Source organism: Asparagus officinalis, chromosome 8 (assembly GCF_001876935.1).
Source record: "Asparagus officinalis chromosome 8, Aspof.V1, whole genome shotgun sequence".
Classification (NCBI taxonomy): Eukaryota; Viridiplantae; Streptophyta; class Magnoliopsida; order Asparagales; family Asparagaceae; genus Asparagus; species Asparagus officinalis.
The window spans coordinates 114,053,788-114,079,762 of NC_033801.1; the positions used below are offsets into that span (position 1 = coordinate 114,053,788).

At 38.9% G+C, this 25,975-nt stretch overlaps 1 protein-coding gene and 1 long non-coding RNA gene across 6 annotated transcripts; both read right to left on the reverse strand.

The window, feature by feature from the left end:
• Window positions 2,390–7,148, reverse strand: LOC109822339. Of its 4 annotated transcripts, none has more exons than XR_002242096.1 (7): window positions 6,437–7,148; window positions 6,100–6,220; window positions 5,886–6,009; window positions 5,395–5,436; window positions 5,056–5,167; window positions 2,809–2,867; window positions 2,390–2,430 (listed from the first exon to the last, which is right to left on the reverse strand). It is a non-coding gene; the product is annotated as an uncharacterized LOC109822339 (long non-coding RNA). The 4 variants fall into 4 exon arrangements; XR_002242095.1 differs by having other exon boundaries at window positions 6,100–6,227; XR_002242094.1 differs by having other exon boundaries at window positions 6,100–6,301.
• Window positions 8,452–24,848, reverse strand: LOC109822106 (methylecgonone reductase-like). Of its 2 annotated transcripts, none has more exons than XM_020388272.1 (4): window positions 24,367–24,848; window positions 23,683–23,932; window positions 9,808–9,987; window positions 8,452–8,884 (listed from the first exon to the last, which is right to left on the reverse strand). In XM_020388272.1, the coding sequence occupies exons 1-4, from the start codon at window positions 24,669–24,671 to the stop codon at window positions 8,660–8,662; spliced, it is 960 nt and encodes a 319-aa protein (XP_020243861.1). In that variant the 5' UTR covers window positions 24,672–24,848; the 3' UTR covers window positions 8,452–8,659. The 2 variants fall into 2 exon arrangements, with proteins under 2 accessions (XP_020243861.1, XP_020243862.1); XM_020388273.1 differs by having other exon boundaries at window positions 8,660–8,884; window positions 23,683–23,929; window positions 24,367–24,845.

Genomic DNA, 25,975 nt, shown 5'->3' on the forward strand with positions numbered 1-25,975 from the left:
TTCTTAAAGTAGCATCCTGTTTGTTACACCAAGTGAAGAAGCAGCCTGTAAGTTTCAGATGAAGTAGTTGGCATGAAGTGATGAAGTTATTAAAATCCTCAGTCTCAGAATCTGTGACAGGAGAACCCCCTTTTTTCTCTTCATTACTGGTGATGGTATTGAAATATCCACCCACAAACCAAGGAGAATTAACACTTTGTTTGAAACTTAACAAGTCATGCCAGAGATTTTTCCTACCTTCTTGATCATTAAGAGCATAGACTACAGTGGCAATGCATGAAAATTTTCCATCTTTAGAAATCAAAGAGCATGATACATACTGGTCTGAGGAAGAAATACACTGTACTGATAGGATATTACTGTCCCAGAGAATCCATATTCTACCATTCCTTGCTTGCTGAGTATTAGAAATCCAATCCCAATCTTTAACCATTTTCTTTGCTATAGTATTCATTTTATCACCAGCAACTTTAGTTTCCAAAAGAGCTATAAATGCAAGCTTATAATCATGTACAAATTGCTTCACTAACATATGTTTAGAGGTTTTATTTAAACCTCTAACATTCCAGATTGCCAGTTGCATTTATTGAGAGGATCCTCCCCTATCAATGCTTGAGGGAGCAAATTCATTACTATGATCCGGTAAAGAGAATAGTGAAGCTTGAATATGAGAGGAATGTTTATCCATTGGTGATCTTCTAGCTATAAGATTTCTGTTGACACTTGTAAAGCCACTAACATTCACAGAAGGGGATATATTTTGTATTGTAGAATTCATCATGTGACCAGTATCATGGGTAGATTTCCCTTTATCAATATGAAGGCTGCTGGTGCACAACACTGTTTGTGCATGTTTTCTGGACAGATTCCCTCCAGAAAATTGATCAGATAAATCCATCTCTCCTCCAGAAATTTGATCTGATATTTTATTTGTAGATTGTTCAGGTATCTGAACATCCTGAGGAGCATTATGAACACTTCAGGAACAGGTACATTATCAGCAGACTATTTTGGAACCCATATTTTCTTCATTGTTAATCTTCTACATTGATCAACTTCATGTCCCATTGTTTTGCAATTTGTACACCATCTTGGTTTTAATTCATAAACCACTTTCTGAATATATTTTTTCCCATCTGGACTTTGAATGATTAATTGATCAGGCAAGGCCTCTTTTAAAGGCAAATCAACTTCAAGCAAGACTCTAGCATATGACAGTCTTTGTCTCATAGCCGTGAGTTTATCAGTAGTGATGGGATTGCCTATGAGGCTAGCAATCTTACTTATACCTAAAGAGCTCCACAAGTTTAGCCTCAAATTAGGGAATTGAGCCCACATTGGATAAGTACAGTCCTGGATTTTTTCAACATCAGTGTCAATTGTCCAAGGTTTCAAAACTAATGGCCTTGAGCCAAAGAACCAAGGATCAGTCTCAAGAGCATCATCCATTTGTTGTTTAGTATGAAATTCAAAAAGGAAAACCCCTTGCTTGATCAAGTAGACTTTAGGAATTGAGATGTTTCCCCAAATCTTGCTCACATAGGTTTCCATGGATTTAAATTTTACATTTAATCCAATAACATGACCAATTAGCACTACAAGAAATTACATCTTTAACGAAGGGATTTCCCTTCGTTAAAGAGCTAAAAACATTCGTTATTATATGCTAACGACGGGAAAAAATCCCTTCGTCACCCGTCGTTGAAACCCTCTTCGCTAAAGGGTCACGAAGGGATATACTACCCATCGTTATAGAGTCTATAACGACGGAACATATTACCGTCGTTAATATTTACGACGGTAATTATCACCGTCGTTACTATCAGTGACGGGGATATTTTCCCGTCGTTACCATCAGTGACGGGATATTTTCCCGTCGTTACCATTAGTTACGTGGATATTTTCCCGTCGTTATCATTAGTTACGGGGATATTTTCCCATCGATAAAGACTAATTAATGACGGTTGGATACCGTCGTAAAAGTCCTCATAATAAGTAATTAGTAACCCATTATCGACGGTGCTTTCCCTTTGTTGATGAATAAAATACGATTTATAAAACCGTCATTGTAGAGTATAAATTTCTAATATATATTAATAATATTTTTTTCATTCATAAGCAACTATCATATTATTCTCAACCTGACACTAAGATTCACAACACAAATATATTAAAAATGCCCAATAATGAATAAAAGGGAAAATAAAAATTCCATTCATTAATAACATCAATAAACAAAATTCCACCATCCTCAAATATTCAATACTAATAATAAGAGTTAATATCCTAATTGTTCCAAAAAAAATTAATACATGAAACTATCTATAACAAATTAAAATAAAAGTTTGGGGAAGACACATTCTTTCATCTTTAATCATCATCAAAAGAAGACTCGAGCTACCCCACCTCTCCTAATCTTGCATGGATAACCTGAAAATTTTAAAAAAAATCACATAATTAAGATATATCAATTAAGCAAATATTATTTTATTAAGTAAAATTCATATTTTTTTAGTGCAAGTAGTCAATCATAAAAGTATATAAGAGATTTTACAAAAAATGATTACCTAGTCATGCAACTAGGTAATTGCAACTACCATGCCTCAATTTTTTTAACCCCAATAGATCCAAAAAAACCTCTCTGACTAAGTCTCTCTGCAATTTTTGCAAGTTATTTCTGTCGGTTATTGAACTGCTATATGGAATTTAATTGCTAGTTAACACCTACCAGCGTGAGTGACAAGTTATCTGTATTATACTATCTGAGCTTTTATGCACCAAATGATGTGAATTTATTCGATAAAGTACCTTTAAGCCACAGCCAAGCATGCATCATCTCGTGTGCCAATATGGACCCCGTCAATAATCTGTTCAAAAAGAAAAGAAATCTGTAATGTTTTCTAAATTTTACAATTAAATGACTGGGTAATCCAGTTGAATTCCTCAGCGAAGGGAGACAGAAAGGGAACATAAAAATTATCTGAGCCAGTAAAAAACAATGAAGATAGGAGTTACATTAGAAGTGTGAAAAATAAGGTTATTATAGATAGGGCCACAAAACAAAAGATTAGAAAGGGAAACAAGAACCAAGACTTTCAGTTCCATTTAGAATCCTAACTCAAATGGGTAATCAATTACTTAAAAAAACAGAAGACTACAGATTATATACAAGAACCTATGACCCGATTGTTATCAGGTGCAGGATATCGCAGCCAGATACAAATACACTTTTCCATGCATATAATTCTTGACATAGAACAAAAAGAGCGCGAAAAAACCCACAAATTGCATACGATTGAAAATGTCGAAAACTAATCTGCTTTTCATAAAGATAGTTGAGGAAACAAGATTAAAAGTCACCATCAATGATTTGATGATGCATTGACAAGCCTTAAAAGAAAAAAATTCAAATGTCAAATGGAGGCTTCCAAGTTCCAGTCACTTCAAAAAACACTCAAATCTTCACCTTAAGTGGAAACCAATGGTGATCCTCTAAAGACGAAAACCATGTCTTAGTTAACAAAGAGTAAACAACTCATTTTACCGTGCAAATCAATTCTAGCCATTTAGCATGCTAAGAAATTCTAGACTTTCTTTCACTGATCACAAAGGACATGCATTTTATGAATACCAAAACGAATTTCAATTCAAACGCACTAACCCAATCATTATGCATTGCCAACAAAGTCACTTGAAGAAGAAGGAATTGCCACGGCATAACACGGAAAATAAAAAATATACCAGGCACGAAGTATGGAGGAGCTGGTCACTTTGGTTATTGACCAACTGAATGAATCCGATAACAGAGAAGTGAAATCAGAAAATTGAGAAATCCAATAGCCTTGTTCAGTAAAAAGCAGGTGTGATTACTATTTAATCTTTTATAGACTTAAAAACCATTATATGCGGTGAATATACTTTGGAACATTCTTCTCCCTCTATGTGAATTCAACAAACAACTGTGATGGGTGGGGGTTGGGGGGGGTAGACCCACCCTGTCGATATGAAATAAGAATATATAAGATAATGAATGCTTTATAAGCATATTCCCGGCTGAGCAAATTAAAGTTCGTAAGTAAAGAATACGAGTAAGACATTCCGCAGCCACCATCAACATGGAAATAACAAGACGATCAGACTTTACAAATGTCTGCAGAGCGGAAGAACAAAGGACAAAGAAAGAAATCTAATCATCAATCAAAGTTACCAATCAAACGAGACCTATTCAAACAGATAAAGTTATGCTGATACCCACAAAGCAATATGCACAAATATAGCACACAACCAAATACTCACATGAGAAACTGAAAGCATGAAAATTAACTCCCCTCCTTTGAAATAATCCAACATCCAACCAGTAGAAGTTAGTATAATTAGCCATTTCATATCATAAAAATATAAATATTACTACCATGACACACTTCAAGAAATTACATCTTTAACGAAGGGATTTCCCTTCGTTAAAGAGCTGAAAACCTTCGTTATTGTATGCTAACGACGGGAAAACATCAGGTATAGTTCAATACAAATCTTTTTAAGCTTAAATATAATTTGGTTGTTTGAGTCCCAAATGTAGTGACGACTTACTACCAAAGGCCATCAGCATCAACCAGATATGGAAAAAGGAAAAACTATTATCGTACTGGATATATAATTGTGCTAATTTATGGACACACCCTTTGTACTAATGAGTTTAGTTGAAGTTAAAATCGAATGATATTATTAAACGCCAATTTTGTGCTAAATTTTATTTTTTCAATTATATAAATGTGTAAGCTAAACCTAACATAGGGTGACTGCTCTCTTCCTTGGTTTCTAAAGACAAGAAACACTACCATTCTGTAGTCTACCATATCATTATTAACAGAATAACTTCTTATACTGACCAGGCTTTACAAAATCTGACCAAAATTAGTAGCTTTGAGTGGTGAATCTTCTTTTGTTGACTTAAAAAAGAAGTTCTACAAAAATGTGTATTTCACGTTAATATGGATCAAAGAACTTCCAGCTTTTTCTAAGATAACTATAAAAAAGATCGGTGTTTGGCTAATCTACCTCTGGCTTCATGTCTCGATGCACCAAACCATGCAAGTGACACTCAGCTGCCACTTTAAACATTTGGCGGACAACTATCGCAGCATCATTTTCAGTATAACGACTATCTTTCCTGCAATGATAAAGGACCTCAGGTAAATAGTCATCTTATCCATTTTTGATAAATTATGGCAGACAAGCATTGATGATCTCCAAGCAAGAACTAAATGTGAATCCCACAATAAATGACACTCAAATCCTCTTACACACAACACACGAGGAAAATAAGTTTGCTCTTTACAAGATGAAAAGAAAGGAAATTTTTTTCAAGTCTACAAAATTTCAGAATAGTAGTCTTACTTGGCTAAAATTCGATCTAGTAGCCCTCCTCCTTCGCATAATCTGAACATAGGAAAACATAACATAAAACATGATCACCATATACTGAGACGTGCCAGTCTGAGTTGCATATTTTACACAGAAAGTAACCACCTAAAAATTACCAAGCCACTATGTCATGGAATAAATTATAACCATGGGTTTTTATCGTTCACAGACGCATCCATATTAATGTATGCAATAAAATATTCTCAAGTCTGGTTTAATTGGCAAGAAAAATATAAGACATATTGTAATCTCAGAAATGATATATTCTTAACAATAAAGAAGACCGGTGTTTCAGCATGCGGATAATATCGACAAAGTCCATAAAGGTTCAATCTCTAAGCAAATTAACATGAAAGAGCATTTTTTTAGGAAAAATTTTTACTAGGGGAATCTGATTCAAATTAGCTTGAAGAAGCTCAAAATTCCCATTTGCTAAGTGCTAGAGAGGGTTCTTGAAACAAAACCTGAGATTGATAAAGCAGATTGAAGCTCAAAATTCCCCTCCTCTTCCTCCTCCTCCTTCCTCAACCTCGCCCAACCCCGTCCCCCTCCTACCACACAATCGTCGTCAACACAATCGAACCCCACCTACCACAAAATAACAACCAAAACACATAATTTCCTCTCCAATTAGCAGATTTCAACATGCCAAACACTGAAATGAAACAAAATACTAACCAATTAACCCCACTATAAGTATAAACAATATCAATCAAGTGTGGAGCGCGGCCACGGGAGGAAAAGAATCATGTTCACAGGTTGCTCCGATACCATTTTGCCAGCCTCGGAGAACTCATGCCTAAAAGCTAGTTGTAAGAAGAGAACCTCTAAACATTCAAACAACTCATAGTCTGTATGGTCAATGTGGGACTATATAGCCCTAACAGTCATCCCATAAACGAGCATTCAAACTGCTACTGTTAGTTATATATGCCCCAGAACAAATCAAACAGAAACTAAGAAAATGAAGCACAAAACCCTAAAAATAAAATGGGAAAAAAAAGTAAAAGCACACCTATACTCCCAAGTGTGAAACCCTGATTTGTATAGCACATGATGAAGCGGTTCCCAATCATTGAACACCTCGTCGAAATCAAGAACGATGCTCGACGACGGCTCAGCATTCGCCAGGATCCAGCTGAGGCCACGGCGTTCGTACGCCGCCTGTCGTCGCTGCCACAGGAGCTTCTTCTTGTCGCGTCTTCGAGTATCGATCTGATGATGAGTTTGGATCCGACGGAGAAAAGTGTCAGCGGCAACGTGAATAGACGACGGAATGGGCCGGAGGAGCACTTGATTTCAACGAGCGGGAGTAGCTGAAATTAGGGCAGGAGGAGGACTTGATTTCGGCGAGCGGGAGTAGCTGAAATTAGGGTAGGAGGACGACTTGATTTAGAGGAAACGGGAATGAGAGAGAGGGATGGCGATTTTGTCGGCGATGTCGGAGAGGGGGCGACGACGGTGTTAAAAATTTGGGGAATGGGAACAAGTTTTTTTGATTTAGGAGGCGGCGACGGCCAACAGGGAGGGTGCGAGCATGAGGGGGAAGGCGGCGAGGGCCAACAGGGAGGGCACGAACGTGAGGGGGGAGGCGATGACGGCCAACAGGGAGGGCGCGGCCAAAAGGGAGGGCAAATTTTCTTTTTCAAAATTTCATTTTAAGCTGCAGTGGGGGTTTTGGGGGGCGGCAAGGGTTTTGTTGGGTTGATTTTGCGTTTCGGGTTCTACTTGGGGGCTTTGGGGATTGTGATTGTGGGTCTTGTTAATTAATAGTAATAGGTTAAACTATCAATCATATTATGATTAGGAGTATCATCAATGAAGGTAATGGACCCCTTCGTCTTTAAGGAGACCCAATAACAACGGTATTAGTATCAAATTAATGAAGGGATTAGAAAACCGTTATCTCATCTCACATCATTCTACTAATATTTGTAATCACTCGACGAAGGCTTTAAAACCCGTCGTTATTACATACACATTAATGACGGTCAACTAGTCCCTTCACTAATTTTGGTCGTTAAATACCAAATTTCTTGTAGTGTAGAGAAAATTTCCAAAGATCTTCACCTTCTTTCCATTCTAATTCCGAGAAAGATACAGAATGACCTTGAGCAGATGGAATAAAATTCAATGACAAACCATTACCTTGCTTTCTATTGTCAGAGAATAAGCTAGCAAAAGTTTTCAATTCTGATCCATTTTCCTTTAAGCTAACATTTCTCACTTGATTTTCAACAGAGGTTTCATTTTCTTCATTTTCCAGATTTATATTGTTTTCTAAAATTTTATCAGATTCAGCCACATCAGAGTTGAAATCCGCATTATGATCTATTATCTCATTTAGATCTGAATCAATCGCATCTTCAACTTCAACTGATCATTGAACAGAATTTGGAGATTTACTTAGTTGACGAGGGATCATCATACCAGATTTCAGCTGTGGAGATTGAGGATCGGACAGAGGTTTAGATCTGGCAATAACTTCGTCAATCAGCATCTTCTTCCTTGCTCCTTTAGGACCCGTACTTTCCATTTCTTGAGGAAACAGATAATTTACTGTTTCATTGATGTCGGCAGCATTAGAATAGGAAACTCCAGTAGACGAGGAGACTCCAGCATCAGCGTAGGTGAAGATGGAATCTCTCAACTCACTACTTTGAACTCTCTTTGTACTAGATCTCTTCTTCTTCGCCATGAAAATCCAGGCGGAGGAGCACGATAGCAAGAAGATCGCTTGCTATCATGCGCCTAACAGACCGCCCCTTGATATTCTCCATTTGATAACTCTAAATATCGACTAACATTGTTAATGGCAGTTTAATTAGTGACATTTACACTTAAAAGTTTATATTATCTTTCGCCGACCTGATCCAAACATGGCATACAACTATTCCCATTTTCCTCGCCCCGTTGCATTCGATTCTCCTTCTATTATTTTCAAACTCTAGTTCCTTCTTTATCCATCTATGGCATCAACAAGTAACAACCTCAACTCTCCTCTAATGTTAATTTATTTGGTCTGCGATAAATCCAAACTTGTCGTTGAACTCTTCAGTACTGATCTCTTCTCAAATCATAGTCACATGCATATTTGTATATAGCATGATAACAATTCATTTCAAACACGACTTACAACTTGATCCCTTTCGACCCACATTATTTGCTACTGAGGATTTATTTAGAGTAGGGAAAAACTAAAGCTGATAACAGAAACAGAAGAGTACTAAAAGACAAGTTAGATCTCTCCATCCCACAATTCCTCAATGGTCTTGTACGGCCCGTTTTCGGAAACAAACATATCACCTTGGTACCCCCTGAACTGTGGAATAGTTTGGATCTTTTCTGTATCTTCTTTGCTCAGCTCCCAATCAAAAATACCTAAGTTCTCCATCATTCTTCCTTTGTTGTAAGTCTTGACTGCAATGCTCACCCCTTGCTGATATAACCACCTCAGAGCAACCTATAAGCATGCCCACGAGTAAAAAGAAAAAAGGATGTCAGACAAAACAGATATCAAAAGAATAGTATATCTTTTTTTTTAATCATCTTATATCTAAGGGTTACTTGCGGATAGATCTGCTATCGCCCACTTGTGGAAAGACCCAAGACCCCTTAGTTCAGACCACCTATATTATTTCCCCAAGCGCCGATAGAATTCCAGAGTGAACTTTTTTACTCTTAAAAGAGAGTAAAAAAAAAAAAATGTTAGGGGCACACCCCCTACCACACCACCAACCACACACCCCTCTCTCATCGCTACAGTAAACCGGGCCCCACATGAGATTTTAAAAGTTTTAAAATCCCATGTGGGGCCCGATTTACTGTAACGATGGGAGAAGGAGGTGTGGTTGGTGGTGTGATAGGGGGTGTGCCCCTAACACCACTCAAAAAAAAACACTTTGAGAGTTTGTCGGTACAAATAGAACTACGTACAGAGGGTCTATCCACAGTTGACACTAATTAAATATTTATAAAGAAAGTTATAATATTATTTTCTCTTTCCGAACACTAAAGAAAAGCACTGCACATCATCTAAGAACCGATCGCATGTGAGCGGTCGGTCTGAGCCATACAGTTGGAGGGGAAAATGCCAATTCCTATCAGTCGGTTCTGAGAGAAATAATACTCAAAGAAAAGCTTGCTCAAAGGCTAGTACACATGTTATCTAACGGAATAATCAATTTAATTGTTTTATTTAAACTGAGCTAATTATGTAGCTTTATAAACTAATGACATAGAGGGATATTCTTGACACACGAAGGATTTCTCTCATATAAATTGATGTTATTAAATCTTAGCCGATGTGTAGAAAGGCCATTCTTTTTTAATTGTTTTCGCTGGCAATAGTGTATATAAAAGAATCTTCTCACATGACAAGAATACCTGGGCCACTGTCTTTCCTTTGACACTTGCAATGTCCTTTAGCACTGCGCTTTGCATCACTGCAATAGAACCCCAATTAGCTCCGTTGGCCGCCAATGGCGACCAAGCTGTGATATGAACTCCTATTTCATTGCAGAAATCCAGAAGCTTCTTTTGATTCCATGCCACATGCATCTCCACCTGCAACAAGATTATCCTCATGAGAAGACACCACTATTATCATTGTTGCAAGGGTTAATTGCATACATATTATAAAGGGGGAAAATGGGTAGGAGATGACAATTCATTTTGCTAAATAAGTAACCAATAGGCTTGTCCAAATAGGCTTTGACCCGGACCTGGTCCGTTGTCTGACCTGGGCCCGGCTAGACCTAAGCCTAGCTTGGGCATGGGAAAAGCCCGGATGGCTGAGCCTGGCCTAGTTTCGGGCCTGATCGGGTTTCGGACCTAGGTCCGGTCGTGTCGTCAAAACCTGACCGGACCCGACCCCACCATGTTCTGGTGGTCCAGGCAGAGAAACCCGAGTTCGGGTCGACCCACACCTTGACTGAGTTAGGGATTGTCAGGACCTGGCGGCCCAAATCTTGCCTAGTTCAGGTAGACTAAAATAGCTAAAACGACATCGATTGGTAAAGAGTAGAAAGTTATTTATAATTTTTAGTTTTTGTCTTTTTGAATGGAAAGAGTTGCAAATGATAGTTATATAAATTATATAGATTGGTAAGTGCCAAGCTAATTGGGATGTACTCATCTATTATGATTCGATAATTTTTAAAAATATTATAATTCTCAGTTATTAATAATAAAGAATTTATTTTTGATCATTTTAATTTATATGAAATTAGTAAAATGTATAATTATATAAGTGATTGATAATAAGATTGAATTTCTTTATTAGAATTTCACATCTTTTTAATTACTTCTGAAGTTGCCAATTTTTTTAACAAAAAATGTAATTTTTTATTTTTTTCAAAATATCAAAAAACAAGTTAACAAAATTAGCTCGGCCTAGTGGCCAACCCCGTCCCTACACCAACCCTAGCTCGGGTCTTGGCAGGACTTTTTGCCTGAGCCGACCCATTTGGACATGCCTACTCAAATGATCAAAATACCCTAAAATGGTATTAAAAAAAGGCTAAAAGTTAAGGGTATTTTGATTATTTGACTAGGGGCTACCTTTATAAATAGAGAGGATTTTTATTTATTTTTCTTATCCAAACCTTATCTTATTCTCTTTAATACTCTCTCTTAATCTCTCTAATACTCTCCCTTGATCTCTCTAATACTTTCCAATACTCTCAAATTCTCTAACTTTAATGGCTTCCTCCTTAGTTTACGAAGGGGAAAATCCCTCTCCCGCGTTGTGTCCTACGGCTACTCCTGCTACCAATGTCAAACCCAAATCCGGCAATGATCTAACACCTAATTCTCTAACTTTAATGGCTTCCTCCTTAGTTTACGAAGGGGAAAATCCCTCTCCCGCGTTGTGTCCTACGGCTACTCCTGCTACCAATGTCAAACCCAAATCCGGCAATGATCTAACACCTAGAGCTCCTAAAAGGCTAAGATTAGAAGTGTAGGTTTTTTTCGAGAAGATGGAACTTATCATGAATGAACACAACAGACTTCTCACCAAAATGTGAAATGTGCATTATGCGGTCATATCTTAGAAGCTCATCATAAAAGCATGACTAACCACCTCAAATGACATTTGGAAAAACATAACAAAGGACAAGGAACAACTCAAGGCAACATCTTCCAATCTCTAGTCTCTTAATCATCTTCCTTCGTTAGCCTCGATTCATAAAATTGAGATGTAATTAGAGCTAGAAAATGCGTCATCAGGTTTATTGTTATTTTTCTTTTAAATTGGTAGAAGATGATGAATTTGATAATATGATTAGAGATGCTTTTTATCCCACGCTTCAAAATTTTTGAGCCACACTTGTCAACATGATATTTTGAAATATTAACACGAGAAAAAAAATAGTTTCTTATTTTTAATCTTAAACTGTAAATTTTCTCAATTTTAATATTTTGATATTTAGAGTACAAACTGGTTATTTATGTATCATAGCAGACTGAACGACACTTGGCAAAAGTTTAAAAGAGTTGTTTCTTTTATGAGTTATTTGCATATATACCCCTAAATTAAGAGTATTTGCAAAAATATCCTCCAAACCTCAATATTTGCAAATTACCCCTCAAATCATCAATTTTGGAAAAATTAACCTACAAATCAGTTAATCATCAACTTGATCAGCTAAGTAGTAATCACAATGTAAAAATTATCAACAAAGAAGTCAAATTTTTAACACAAAGTTGATGATTTGTTGATTTAGGGTATTTTTTCAATAAAATGATGATTTGAGAGATATTGTTGCACATACTAAGAGATTTGGGGGTTATTTTTGCAAATACCCATAATTTAAGGGGTATATATACAAACGAACCTTTTTTATTTTATTTGAAGATCCACACACTAGTGTAAATAGTATAAATTTAATAATTGAAGAGCCTTCAAAGTTAGAAATTATTGAAAAAAAAAATATTTTCTCATTCACTAGATTATACAAGCAATAATAATGTACTTGTAAATTATATCAAATCATCTTTAGAATTGCTGGTCCAAGCCAACCTTTTTCATATTAGATGCATATGTCATATTTTAAATATAATTTTTTAAAGTATATTTGATGAAAGTAAATCAATTATAGAAAAAGTTAACATTATAACTCATGCTCACAATTGTAGGCGTCAAAAATTGCCTATAGGTCCCCGCACGTGGCTCGAGACAGAGAGAAGATGATGAACATCGCTATCTGAGTCACAGAAGCTCATTTGACGATGACAAGTGCATGAAAGTGAGTCGACGAACCATGCGATGCAACGGAACTTCGGAATAACGGAAACACGAATGGACCGGGAGCTCCGCGTCACTTACGAAAGACGAAGTACTTCTCGTGTTCCGTCTACTTCACATGTGATTCAATCATGGGAACTTATTAATCTCCTCATTAGCTTTCTGACACATCTTGAACTACGTAATTCTGAGTTTGGACGATGAAGATACGGCGGAAACGGACGGGACGCGTGCAATCAGGTCCAGACAAAGTTTGGCCAAGACACCAAATTGGCCGAGACACCAAATGGTGTCTTGGCCATGCTTTGGCCGAGACACCAAATGATGTCTCGGCCAATGCTTGGCTGAGACACCAAATGGTGTCTTGGTCAAAGCATGGCCGAGTGTCCGCAGCCCCGAAAATCTATTTTTGGCTGTTTTGAGCCGTTTTTCGACCGTTAACCACCTGGATTTATTCTAACTGATAAAATATCATCCAAGAACGTGGTTAAGTGATTACAACTGAGGATAAGAGTGAATCAACTATTCTTATCCGAAAATAGAGCTCCCGAAGCCTATAAATATAGCCCCATGGCCTTCATTTTTTTAGATCTGAAATTTTCGAGCGTTGGCGAAGCCCTGCTGGATTGAAGACTGAAGGAGCACGAATTACAAAAAAGAGGAGGAGATCGTATCGAGTTCGTCAGCATAAAGAAGAGGAGCTTATCAGATCTACAGTTCCTGGTTCCTTCCCTTGAGATTGCCCCGTTGCGGTGATCTCAAGAAGAGTGATTATCTCACCGTTGCCGAGATAATTACTTCGGCTTCTTAATTCCTTTGCGAATCAACGAAGCTCCGGATATGATCTGATCGTTTGGTAGTTCACGGATATCAACATCCCCATCACAGGTCAAGATCCCACGTAAGCAGCGGAGGATAAACGTCAGTTGCGTTTGTTTAGACGAGAGTTATATTTTTTTGTTTTCTTTGTGTAAGAGTCTTATAAAAAGACTATTTTTTGTTGTCATTATAACAACTGAAGTTGTAATGAACACTGCAATGAATACATTAACTTTCTTCCTAAACAAGCTGGCGACCACAGTGGGAGTCAACAGCTTCGCTGCCGAAGCTATCGTGCTGCAACCAACGATCAAGATCCCGATGAACGAAGAGGTCGAGTATGAATTCGACCAGCAGAAGTTTGAGGAGTACGTATCCTCCTCCTCCTCCTCCTCCAGATCCGCCTCTCCTTGCAAGTGCAAGAAAGCCTCCTCCTCCAGGAAGATCCCCTGGTCTTCAAATCTGAAGACCCAAGAAGACGATCTCTCCGCCGCCGCTACTGTAGTTGCACCTCGCAACGCTCCTCCAGCATCTAATGAAGACAGATCTGGAGATCTGAACTCCTCCTCGATCAAGGAGTCGACTGTTGAAGGCGTGCCAAATTTATCAAAGAGGGCTTGTCAGAAGCGTCACCAACGTCTCGCTCGCCAATTGGCTAAAGCTTTGGAGCAAGTGGATGGGCTCCGCTACCAAGCGGATCTGAAGTCTAGGAGACGCCAAGTGGATAAATCATTATCACAACAAGCATCAGAAACCTCATCCCAACCACCTACTAACGAATGGGTTTCTATCAAACGGAACCGTTCTACTCTTGAGGAGCGCATCCAGAAGCGCCGCACACTTCTTACGCATGTACGGATTCTCACACAAGAAGCACAGAAATTGCAGCATGAGGAGGTGGTCAAGAAATCACCAATATCTAAGCAGGTTTGGGTGCTAAAGGCCAAAACATCACCTCTATCCGACAAGAGACACCAGTCGTGTCTCTCGCTTGATTCCAGATTCGAGGCTATTCCCCTGCCTTCGTCAAGTTCAGATCTCGCTCCTTCTAATCTTGCAGCTCCGGTGAAGCTTCACGACAGTATGGACATATCCAGAGGCAGGAAAGCAACAGTGGAACGCCTAGATCATTTGCATGAGGATCAAGGAAAAGCTCCTGTCAAAGAACGCTTGGGCACGATGAATGAACTCCGAATAACTCATCAAGCTGGGGGTTGTACTCGCCCTTACAACAAGTCTGAGCCTTCTCGTAAGGAGAAAACTCCTATAACTGATCGCCTCGGACTACGTGTCGAAGTCCAAGAGCCCATTAATGTCCCACGTTCACGAAGGCGTAGCTCAAAACGTGCGACTATTGAGAACGCCATCAAGGCAATAAGTCCTCAGAAGGAAACGTGTTCGTCAGACGACGATGTTATACCTGAGAAGTCGTGTCAACACGAGATAGATTGCTCCGGTCATCATGCCGATGAGTTGTACTATCGGGCTGGGGGTACGAACAGATCTCGAAAGAGAGATTCCCGGGAGATGGACTTTCATTGTCCGTGTACCAAGATTATCAGGGCAGTATTATCAGCGTGTAGCTGCCCCAAGATCGCTCCACAGAGGGTCTCAGTATTCGAGAGAATCTCCAATTGAAAGGCTAAGTCTAAACCAAATCATCTCCGTAAGAAACAATCGGCTGTTCAAGATGACGAACTTTTAGAAGTCACAATTAACATGGCTGATAAGGGAAAGTCGGCTCGACATTCTAGTTCTGACCCACTCATATCTCATCGTCTAACCCGGTTGTGATCAGGAACCATTAGACAAAGAGATTATCAAAGAATGCAGAGGGGATTATCCTTGGATGATGAAACATCAGATGCCAACTCTGTAGTCACCTTTGAAAAAACGGTATCCAGTCCAGGACAATTCCACGAAGTGTTTATGATTAACACTGAGGAAGTAGCCAAAATGGTTGAGGATGCTCTAGCCAAGCAGAAAGAAGAATTCAAGATCGAAATGGAAATATCTATGCAGCGGATGAGGGAAGAGCATGACCAACAAATCCGAGTCTTGTCGAATCAGATAGGTAAATCCAGTCGTCGCAACAATATTAGTCAAGCAGGTAGCGATTCAGATATGGATGAATACCTTAATGCTGATAACCCTCTCGTTAGTCAGAACGCTGGGGTGGCCCCACTAAAAATAACAACGCTAGAGGTGGTCCTGCCGAAGATGATAATACCGGGGGTGACCATGTTGTTCTTCTCAGAAATCGTCCAAAGCATGATATAGACGAGGACGAGAAGATGCAAGATCTTGAGAGCAAAATCAACGCTCTGATGTCTGCTCGAGAGGTGAAGAAAATCGGTATTCTGTGTCCTTAACCAAGAAAGTGGGACTCAATACCGTATCCAGCGAAGTTCAACCTGATCAACTTCACGCCATTTGACAGAAAGGATTCCCCCACTCAGTATTTAATATACTTCAAGTCCTATTTGGGGGTTATCTCTGGCAATAAGGCCCTGATGGTTCGGTCATTCGTTGGCATCCTTCGTGGGCCCGCCTTCATTTGGTACCGCCGTCTCAAACCTGGGAGCATCAACAGTTGGGACGACCTGGAGAACCTATTCCTCGCTCACTTCTTTGATGATGAGACCGAGGTGTCAATCAGGATACTCTTTGATGAGAAACAGGAAGACGACGAGACGGTCGATGACTTCGTCAAGTGCTTCCGGAATAAGGCGATGAACTGCCAAGATCCGATCACAGAGGACTTCATCCTCCAAACCTGTCACAACAACCTCTCTTTGGACGTGTTGGAAGTTATGAGAGTAGCACCGTCCAACACCTGGAAAGAGTTGAAAGTGTACGGAGGGCAGGCCGATCGCTTCCTCAGAAGGAAGAAGGCCGAGAGAAGCCAACCGACGGCTAACCCTCCGAACTCGAGCTTCGTCTCCCGTGGTAAGGGTAAGGCACCTGCAGCAGTTGTTGATGTTAATCAGACATTGTAACAACAATCCCGGGGACAGCAAAAAACTTTAGGTCCGAGACTCCAAAAAGAGTACTCCTTCAATGACGAAGACATTCTAGCTATTTTCGAATCATTCCTTGAGAACAACAATATCAAGCTACCACCTATCGCAAATCAGGAGGAAGCTGATAATACTGCAGATCCAATGTACTTTGCGTTCCTCAGGAGGATCCTTCATCCTACCAAGGCTTGCTTCGCTCTTAAGAATAGCATCCAAACCTTGGTTGAAGTCGGCGTCATAACGCTAGGATAAGCCAAATGAGAACGGCGCACTCCGAAGAGTATATGAGTATAAACTGCTTCTCAATCCTCCAACAGGTATACGAGGTTAAACTGCTTCCTGCATACTCTAACAGGTATATGAGTTTAAACTGTTTCCTTTCTTTCACGGGAAGTTCCTGGAGAGTGTCATGCCTGGTATTCTTAAGGATAGCCCGATCATCCAACTAAGTACAATGTTGACCCAATTTCATAAAGGAAGCTGGGGGTGGATGATTCATGTAACAAAAAATTCCCGGAAGAATGTTACATATAATATTCTTAGGGATAACCCGGTCATTATAAATAAAGTGATAAACACTAAATTCCCACTGTTAAAGTCCTGACATAGCACTGGAAATTTTAATTCGAACAGTCTATTGCGATTGTCAAATTCCCTTTGTGTCAAGATCTTGTCACTTGACACCAAGAACCCCCACTGAGTAATCAGTACAATTCAACACTCCCACTGTAATTTGTACTCCCACTTCCACTGTTTACTTGGTCAAACCTTTAAACAGTTAGGATCATAACCAAAATCCTCTCTCGATTCTTTCCATGAACGATAGGTCCGCAAATTGAACGATTAAAGCTTTAAACAGTTAGGATTGCTCAAACCATTTGGTCAAACTTTCCTACAGTTAAGGCCAAAAACAAAATTTCCTCTCGATTCATTCCATGAATGAGATGTCCACTTTCAAATCGAGTGATCAAACCTTCCTACAGTTAGGATCACCTCAAACTCCCGCTTGGTCAAACCTTCCTACAGTTAGGACCAAAACCATAATCCACTCTCGATAAACAAGAAATTCACCTTTAGTTCAGTAATCAAACCTCCCGACAGTTAGGATTATCCGAATCTTTTCGATTCTCGGAGTGGAGATCACACTCTTAGTTTCACTCTTCAGATTCTTGAGGTGAAGATCCCACTTCGAGTCTCCTTTACAACTGGAGATAGAATATAAAATTCTTCCTCTTTGATTTTGGGAGATAGAATATAAAATTCTTCCTCTTCGATTTTGGGAGATAGAATATAAAACTCTTCTTCTCTCATTTTGGGTTCGTCTTTGCCCCAAAAGAAGACATCATCCTTCAACTCCATAATCCATGCTTTCTACACACAGAGAATTTTATCCCGAAATCTAAGTAGAGATAAGTCAACGCCTAACACGCGTTGTCGGTTTAGTCTTTCACCAATTGAAAAAGACACCAGAATTTAAGTCTAGGGAAGTTTATCCTGAAGCCTAAGAAGGGATAAGTCAGCGCTTAACACGCGTTACCGGTTAGTCTTTTGCTATAAAAAAGACAAAAGCCCACATATTCGATATTGTGGAAGGTTGTTATTAATAACATCATAATCCGTGTCTTTCACGCACAGGAAATTTTATCCCAAAGCCTAAGTAGGGATAAGTCAACGCCTAACACGTTGCCGGTTTAGTCTTTCACCAATTAAAAAAGATACCAGAATTCAAGTCTGGGGAAGTTTATCCCGAAGTCTAAGAAGGGATAAGTCTGCACCTAATACGCGTTGCCGGTTAGTCTTTTACCGTAAAAATGATAAAAGCCCACATATTCGATATTGTGACAGGTTGTTATTAATAACACCATAATCAGTTCCTTCCACGCACGGGTAATTTTATCCTAAAGCCTAAGTAGGGATAAGTCAACGCCTAATACGCGTTGCCGGTTTAGTCTTTCACCAATTAAAAAAGATACCAGAATTCAAGTCTGGGAAAGTTTATCCCGAAGCCTAAGAAGGGATAAGTCAGCACCTAACACGCGTTGCCGGTTAGTCTTTTACCGTAAAAAAATAATAAAAGCTCACATATTCGATATTATGATAGGTTGTTATTAATAACACCATAATACGTGCCTTACACGCATGGGGAATTTTATCCCGAATCCTAAGTAGGAATAAGTCAATGCCTAACATGCGTTGTCGGTTTAGTCTTTCACCGATTGAAGAAGACACCATAATCCAAGTCTGCAGAATTTTATCCCGAAGCCTAAGTAGGGATAAGTCAGTGCCTAACACGCGTTGCCGGTTAGTCCTTAACCTTAAAAAGGATAAAAGTTCATATATTCGACATTACGGCAGGTTGTTATTAATAACATCATAATCCGTGCCGCACACGCGCGGAGAGTTTTATCCTAAATCCTAAGTAGAGATAAGCTAACGCCTAACACGCGTTGTCGGTTTAGTCTTTCACCGAATGAAAAAGACACCAAAATATAAGTCTGGGGACCTTTATCCTGAATCCTAAGTAAGGATGAGTCAACGCCTAACATGCGTTATCGGATAGTCTATTCCCGTGATAAAGACAAAGTCTATGTATTTAAAATTATAGCACCAAGTCTAAGAGAATTAGCTCTCTTAGCACAACGTCGCATGTGAAATGGGTTTTAATAATTCACATGCTAGCCTGACTCAAACGGTAGTCGGTAAAGGTATGTCAAATCCGTTGATGGCAAAAGGGTTGGCCAAAAATCCTAAGTCTACATCTAATATACAGCGTCGGGTAGTCTATTCTCGTAAGAAAGATGAAATCTACGTATTCAATATTGTAGTACTAAAAGAGTTAACTCTTTTAGCACAACGTTACGTGTAGAACAGACTTAAGCAATCTACGCGCTAGCCCGACTCAAACGGTAGTCGGTAAAGGCTAATCAAACCCATTAATGGTTGAGGATTTGCCAAAAATCCTATAAATACAAGAGTCATTGACGTATCAACTTCATTAGTTAGTCTCATGACTTGAGCATCCAACAACCTCAGGATAAGATCCATACATGCAAATGAATCATCTTTAATAGTTGGTCCTGTAGCCTCGACATTTGAGACCGTCATGCTCCAATACCTTAAGAGCTCAAACTATGTATACTCTACCAAACGTACAAGTATAAACTATGTTAACAGTGATCGATACGAAACCCTAAGGTCAACGTCGGTCAACGCGTAGCCCTAGATCAACGCCAGTCAACGTGTTGCGATGAAAGTCAACACCGATCGATCTGAAACCCTAAGGTCAATGCCGGTCAACACGTAACCATAGGTCAATGATAATCAACACGTTGCGATGAAAAGTTAACACCGGGCGATCCGAAACCCTAAGGTCAACGCCGGTCAACGCGTAACCCTAGGTCAACCTCAATCAACACGTTGCGATAAAAAGTCAACGCCGGGCGATCCGAAACCCTAAAGTCAACACTGTTCAGAGATAGTCAGTTCTGAGTCAACTCGATGACATGAGCCAAAATTAACTCACCAGTTTTTGATTCGAGACTTCGACGATGGACAGGCGATAAATGCAGCGCCAGAAGAATTTTAGCTATTCATATTGAATAGACTGAAAATCGAAGGAGTCAAGAGTCAAAGCTAACTATAGGTCCTCTTACACTGACTGAAGGTTGGACCGATCACATCTAAATTATTTCAGGCTCCTCTATAAAAGAAACGAGACTAATATACTTTGGAGGGGGTATCTATAGGCGTTAAAAATTACCTATAGGTCCCTGCACATAGCTCGAGACAGAGAGAAGATGATGAACGTTACTATCTGAGTCATAGAAGCTTATTTGACGACGACAAGCGTATGAAAGTGAGTCGATGAACCATGCGAAGCAACAGAACTTCAGAATAACGGAAACACGAATGGACCGGGAGCTCCGCGTCACTTACGAAAGACGAAGTACCCCTCGTGTCTTATCTACTTCACATGCGATTCAATCATAAGAGCTTATTGGTCTCCACGTTAGCTTTCTGACGCATCTTGAACCACGTAATTCCGAGTTCGGACGATGAAGATACGATGGAAACGAACGGGACGCATGAAACCTGGTCCAGGCCAAAGTTTAGCCAAGACACCAAATGGTGTCTCGGCTAATGCTTGTCCAAGACACCAAATGCTGTCTCGGCCAAAGTAGACCGAGACACCCACGGGTGTCCGCAGCCCAGAAAATCAGTTTTTGACTGTTTTGAGACGTTTTTCGACCGTTAACCACCTAGATTTGTTCCAACTGATAAAATATCATCCAAGAACATGGTTAAGTGGTTACAACTGAGGATAAGAGTGAATCAACCATTCTTATCCGAAAACAGAGCTCACGAAGCCTATAAATACAACCCCATAGCCTTTATTTTTTTCAGATCTGGAATTTTCGAGCGTTGGCGAAGCCCTGCTGGATTGAAGACTGAAGGAGCACGAATTTTAGAAGAGAGGAGGAGATTGGATCGAGTTCGTCAGCATAAAGAATAGGAGCTCGTTAGATCTACAGTTCCCAGTTCCTTCCCTTGAGATTGCCCCGTTGCGGTGATCTCGAGAAGAGTAATTATCTCGCCGTTGCTGAGATAATTGCTTCGGCTTCTTGATTCCTTCGCGAATCAATGAAGCTCCGGATCTGATCTGATCGTTTGGTAGTCCATGGATATTAACATCCCTGTTACAGGCCAAGATCCCACACAAGCAGCGGAGGATAAACGTCCGTTGTGTTTGTTTAGACGAGAGTTGTATTTTTTTTGTTTTCATTATGTAAGAGTTTTATAAAAAGACTATTTTTTTGTTGTCATTTGTAACGACTGAAGTAGTAATGAACACCGTAATGAATACATCAACTTTCTCCCCAAACAACAATGCTTCTGAACAAAGGCTTAAGAAATGTAAACAATTATGTATAAGAAAAGATTAAAATCTAAGTTAATTCTAAAAGAAGTTTACCATAGGTAGAATTCTTTCTATGCAATGTTAAATTTAGCAATAAAGTATAAAGAAATTATAAATAATTTTATTACTTTCTATGCTTCTAGTTCTAACTTTGCTCTAGTTCTAGTAATATGTATGGAATAACTGATGATGAATGGATAATTATAAGTTATATAAAAGAGATGCTATAATTTTTTTTAATTTTGCTATGACATCATTTGGTTTTTATTATCCAACTATTACTCAACTACTTTACAAGTTTTAAATATTCAAACTTTCTTTAATACTTATCACATGTATGATTATTTTTCAAACATAATTTTGAAATGAAAATCAAATTTAATAAGTATTTTAGACCTATTTTATTATTTTTGGTTTGAAGTATCTAATTGATTCATGCTTGAAAGATATTGGTCTTCAAACTTTGTTGAATTCTTTGTATGATAACATAATAACAAAAAGTGATAGCAGTCAGTCTATATATATTGCTCTTAGTCATCATAATACTATTAAATATTACTTTTAAAGATTATTTGAAGAGTATGCAGCTAGACATAGTGTATCATCTCAGCCTATAGATTCTACAAGCTCTAGATAGAGCAAAGATAAGGGTTTTTATGGGCAATCGATGATAGAGAGGTTAATTGGTATGGATACTAGTTGTGGATAAGGATCATCATCAAGGAAAGTTTCTAAAATTAAACAATATTTAGCTGCACCTTTAGTTAAAACTTAGAATAATGAGGAGTTCGATATTTTGCAATTGTGGAAAGTATATAGAGTGGTTTCATATCATGTGGTTTCTATCATGACTAATGATTTACTAATAGTCCAGGTTTTCATCGTAGCTTCAGAATCCGTCTTCAACACATCAAGACGGTTGATCGACGACCACAGAACACCACAAGTTTTATCTAGATACTATACTACGACAATATACTTACAAGATTGGTGGAGGTATAGGAAGAGAACTCTAGGTATTCACCGGATAGCTGATATTGAAGATAGACTGAATGAGCTGATGATAGGAGATAAAAAGTAGAGAATTATTTGGAATTTTTAGTTTTTAAATTTTTAAATGGAAAGAGCTGTAAATGATAGTGATATAGATAGATATGTGTCAACCAAGTTAGGATATACTCATTTATTATGATGTGATAATTTTTCAAAATATATTATAATACTTAGTGATTAATAATAAAGAATTTAATTTTGATCATTTTAATTTCTATAAATTTTACAAATTGTATAATTATATAAGTGATTAATAATAAGATTGAATTTCTTTATTAAAATTTCGCATCTTTTTAATCACTTCTGAAGTTGTCAATTTTTTAACAAAAAAATATAAATTTTTTTACAAAAAATAAAAAAACAATTTAAAAAAATATGGCCCCCACCCTAACTCAAACCTGGACTCAGCTTAGGACCCCAGGCCCATGTTCAGGTGGGGTTTTTTACTTGGTCTGGACTCGAAAATCTAGGTCGGGCTATTTGGATAGACCTATCAACCAAGAGATAACCATATAGTGAGATCCACCCTACTTGTGACATCAAAAGGTATATCAGAAGGTATGGGTCTCAACTATTCTATTTCTTGGTATCTCATTTTGCAGAATGAGTTGTCACTTCATAACCAACCCTTTATAAGTCAGAGTTTTTGATATATAAGTCCCCCAAATTTCATCTATTCTTCAATTAATTTCCCAAAACTTTATATTATAAAATACATCCTATATAAATCATTAGTTTCTCCAATTTAGTCCTATTATGAAAAATCCTTTAGTTTGACCTTTACATAAAAAGTAACGGCAATTGGTTTTTCTTTTCGGAAATTTTCTCTTATAGTACATATATAAATAATGAAGAGGCAACTATGTTTAACATCAAAACGTATAAATGGAAATAAAAATACTTACGAATTGTCAAAGTCCATGCCACTATATCAAGACTTACAATTTTATACCTGGCAGGTTAGCATTCTTTTTGAGGAGTGAAACCTAGATTGACATGTATCTATTTCTAATTCTATTTTAAATTCCTTGCCTGCAGGATTCGAACTTGGATTAATTTATATCATGGAAAAAAAATCTCAGCCATCACGTAAAACCTCTAAAACTTTGATGAGGGTTGAGAGCTATAATTTTATTAACATGTGAGTAACTAATCACAAAGACCCCACACTATAAAGTGTGTATATGCAATTAACCCTATACCTGATTCACTGCTGGAGGTATGGTAGCGTACTCCATGAGTTGAGACAACTTCTTGCATGTACAGTTGCTAACTCCAATGGAGTTAACAAGTCCAAGTCTCTTGCATTCCTCCATTGCTTCCCATGTTCCCTTCATATCAAAAAAGGGAAGAATATCCTTTTTATCAACAGGAACCTTCTTATCTCCTTGCTTCAATCTAATGGGCCAGTGGATTAAGTACAGGTCCAAGTAATCTAGTCCCAATTTGCTGCGTTACAAAAATTTTACTTAAGACAAATGGGATAAAAATAGGATCAGTTATCATAAAGAAATTTCTTATGCAACCAGAGTCTACACATGCTAATGGAGGGACGAGCATAAACCAGAAATTTACATTTCATTATCGGCATTTTCGTAGCCACGGGCGACTAAATCATAACTCCGCAAAAATTTTGGTCATGTAAATAATAATCTAGAAAAAAATATATACAACAAGGAAAATGCAGAAAAGAGGAAGAAGTAATGCGGAAGGAGATTAGTGTAAGAAGTAGAAAAGGAAAAAAAAACTAATTAATCTAGATTTTTTTAATGAAGTATTTCGTCACTCAAAGACAGTCGTCTATTCCGATATAAGTAATAGTGTCATACCAAAAAAAAGATGATTTTACGACCGGATCCAACATCCGAAGTTGTGGTGAAGCTTACCTGAGTGAGTTCTTGAGAGCGGGGAGAACAAGATCAGGGTGAGCATCAGTGACCCAGAGCTTGGACGTGATGAAAAGTTCATCCCGGGAGCTGACAAGGCCGAGCTTCAAGGCCTCAGCTACCGCCAGGCCGATGCCTTCCTCAGACCCATAGAGGGATGCAGTGTCGAAGTGCCTGTAACCAGCTTCGATGGCATCGAGGAAGATCCGCGACAGTACGTCAGCCGGCAGGTTCTGGCCGGCAGATCCGAGGGCAATAACCGGCATTTTGTGGCTGGAGTTGAGTGTGACGCTTGGAATCGCCATATCGATACGCGCGTGTATGCCTGCGTGTGGCACACAGTTATGTGGTTCGCTGTGGGAAACTTAAGACTTAAGGTTGAGGAGCTAGTTATAGATTCTTTTTCCAGTTGTATTGATTTAAAATTAACAGTAAACGCACGTCGTGATCTCCTTCGGGACATGATTTTACATGGGGAGCTGTTTGTAAGATTCTTTTTCTGAGTTTTGTCTGCATTTGATTTGAACTAGCATGCTTCTAGCCCCCAATTTCCATACGGGTATTCCGCCCCCACCTAAGACTTTTTCAACGCTCTCAAACCCTCAAAAGTAAAACAATAATTTCCTGAGATCCCAAAACACAAAACTCAAGTGATTAAAATATATGAAGACCATAATATCCTCTCTCTCTCTCTCTCTCTCTCTCTCTCTCTCTCCGCGTGGGCCGCCGCATCCTCAACGGGCTCCCCCGGCATCATCTTCTCGGACAAAGGCGGTTCCTGCTCCTTAGGGTTCCGTCGGAGAGGAGTTGCTGGGATTCCAGGAGAGTGGAGCCGCGGGGGTTCTTAATGCGGAGGATGGCCACGTTGACAATGCGGGTGAGGCAAGGGGAGGCGAGGAGAGAGGATTCGCCGTTGGTGATCTCGAGGTAGAGGTTGTTTAGGGTTTTGGTGTCCATGGTAAGGTCCCATTAGGAGAGGGAGTCGGAGGGGATGCGGGATTTTAGGAAGGAGGAGAGGGAGGAGAGGGAGGGGAAGGAGAGGGGAGGAGATGATGATGAGCAGCAGTTTTGTTGCTTCATTTTTTTCGTGAAAATTGTAAAGAAGAAGAATAAGAAGAGAGAAAAGAGATTTTCTTGGGGGTTACATGTTGGTTTTGAAGGTTACAGATTGGTTGTGAAGGATACGCGTTGGTTGCGAAGGTGTTACAGGTTGGTTGTGAAGGATACATGTTGGTTGTGAAGGTTACGCGTTGGTTGTTAAGGTTACGGGTTGGTTGTTAAGGTTACGTGTTAGTTGTGACGGTTACGGATTGGTTGTTAAGGTTACGGGTTGGTTAAGTTACGGGTTGGTTGTGAATGTTACTGAGGTTCACAACCAACCCGTAACATTTACAATAAACCCGTAATCTTCACAACCAACCTGTAACCTTCACAACCAACTCGTAACATTCACAACTAACACGTAACCTTCACAACCAACCCGTAACACATTCACAACCAACGCGTATCCTTCACAATCAACTCGTAACCTTTAAAACCAACATGTAACATTCCTTCACCATCAACTCATAAGCTTAACAACAAACTTATTATCATGAAATAACAATAA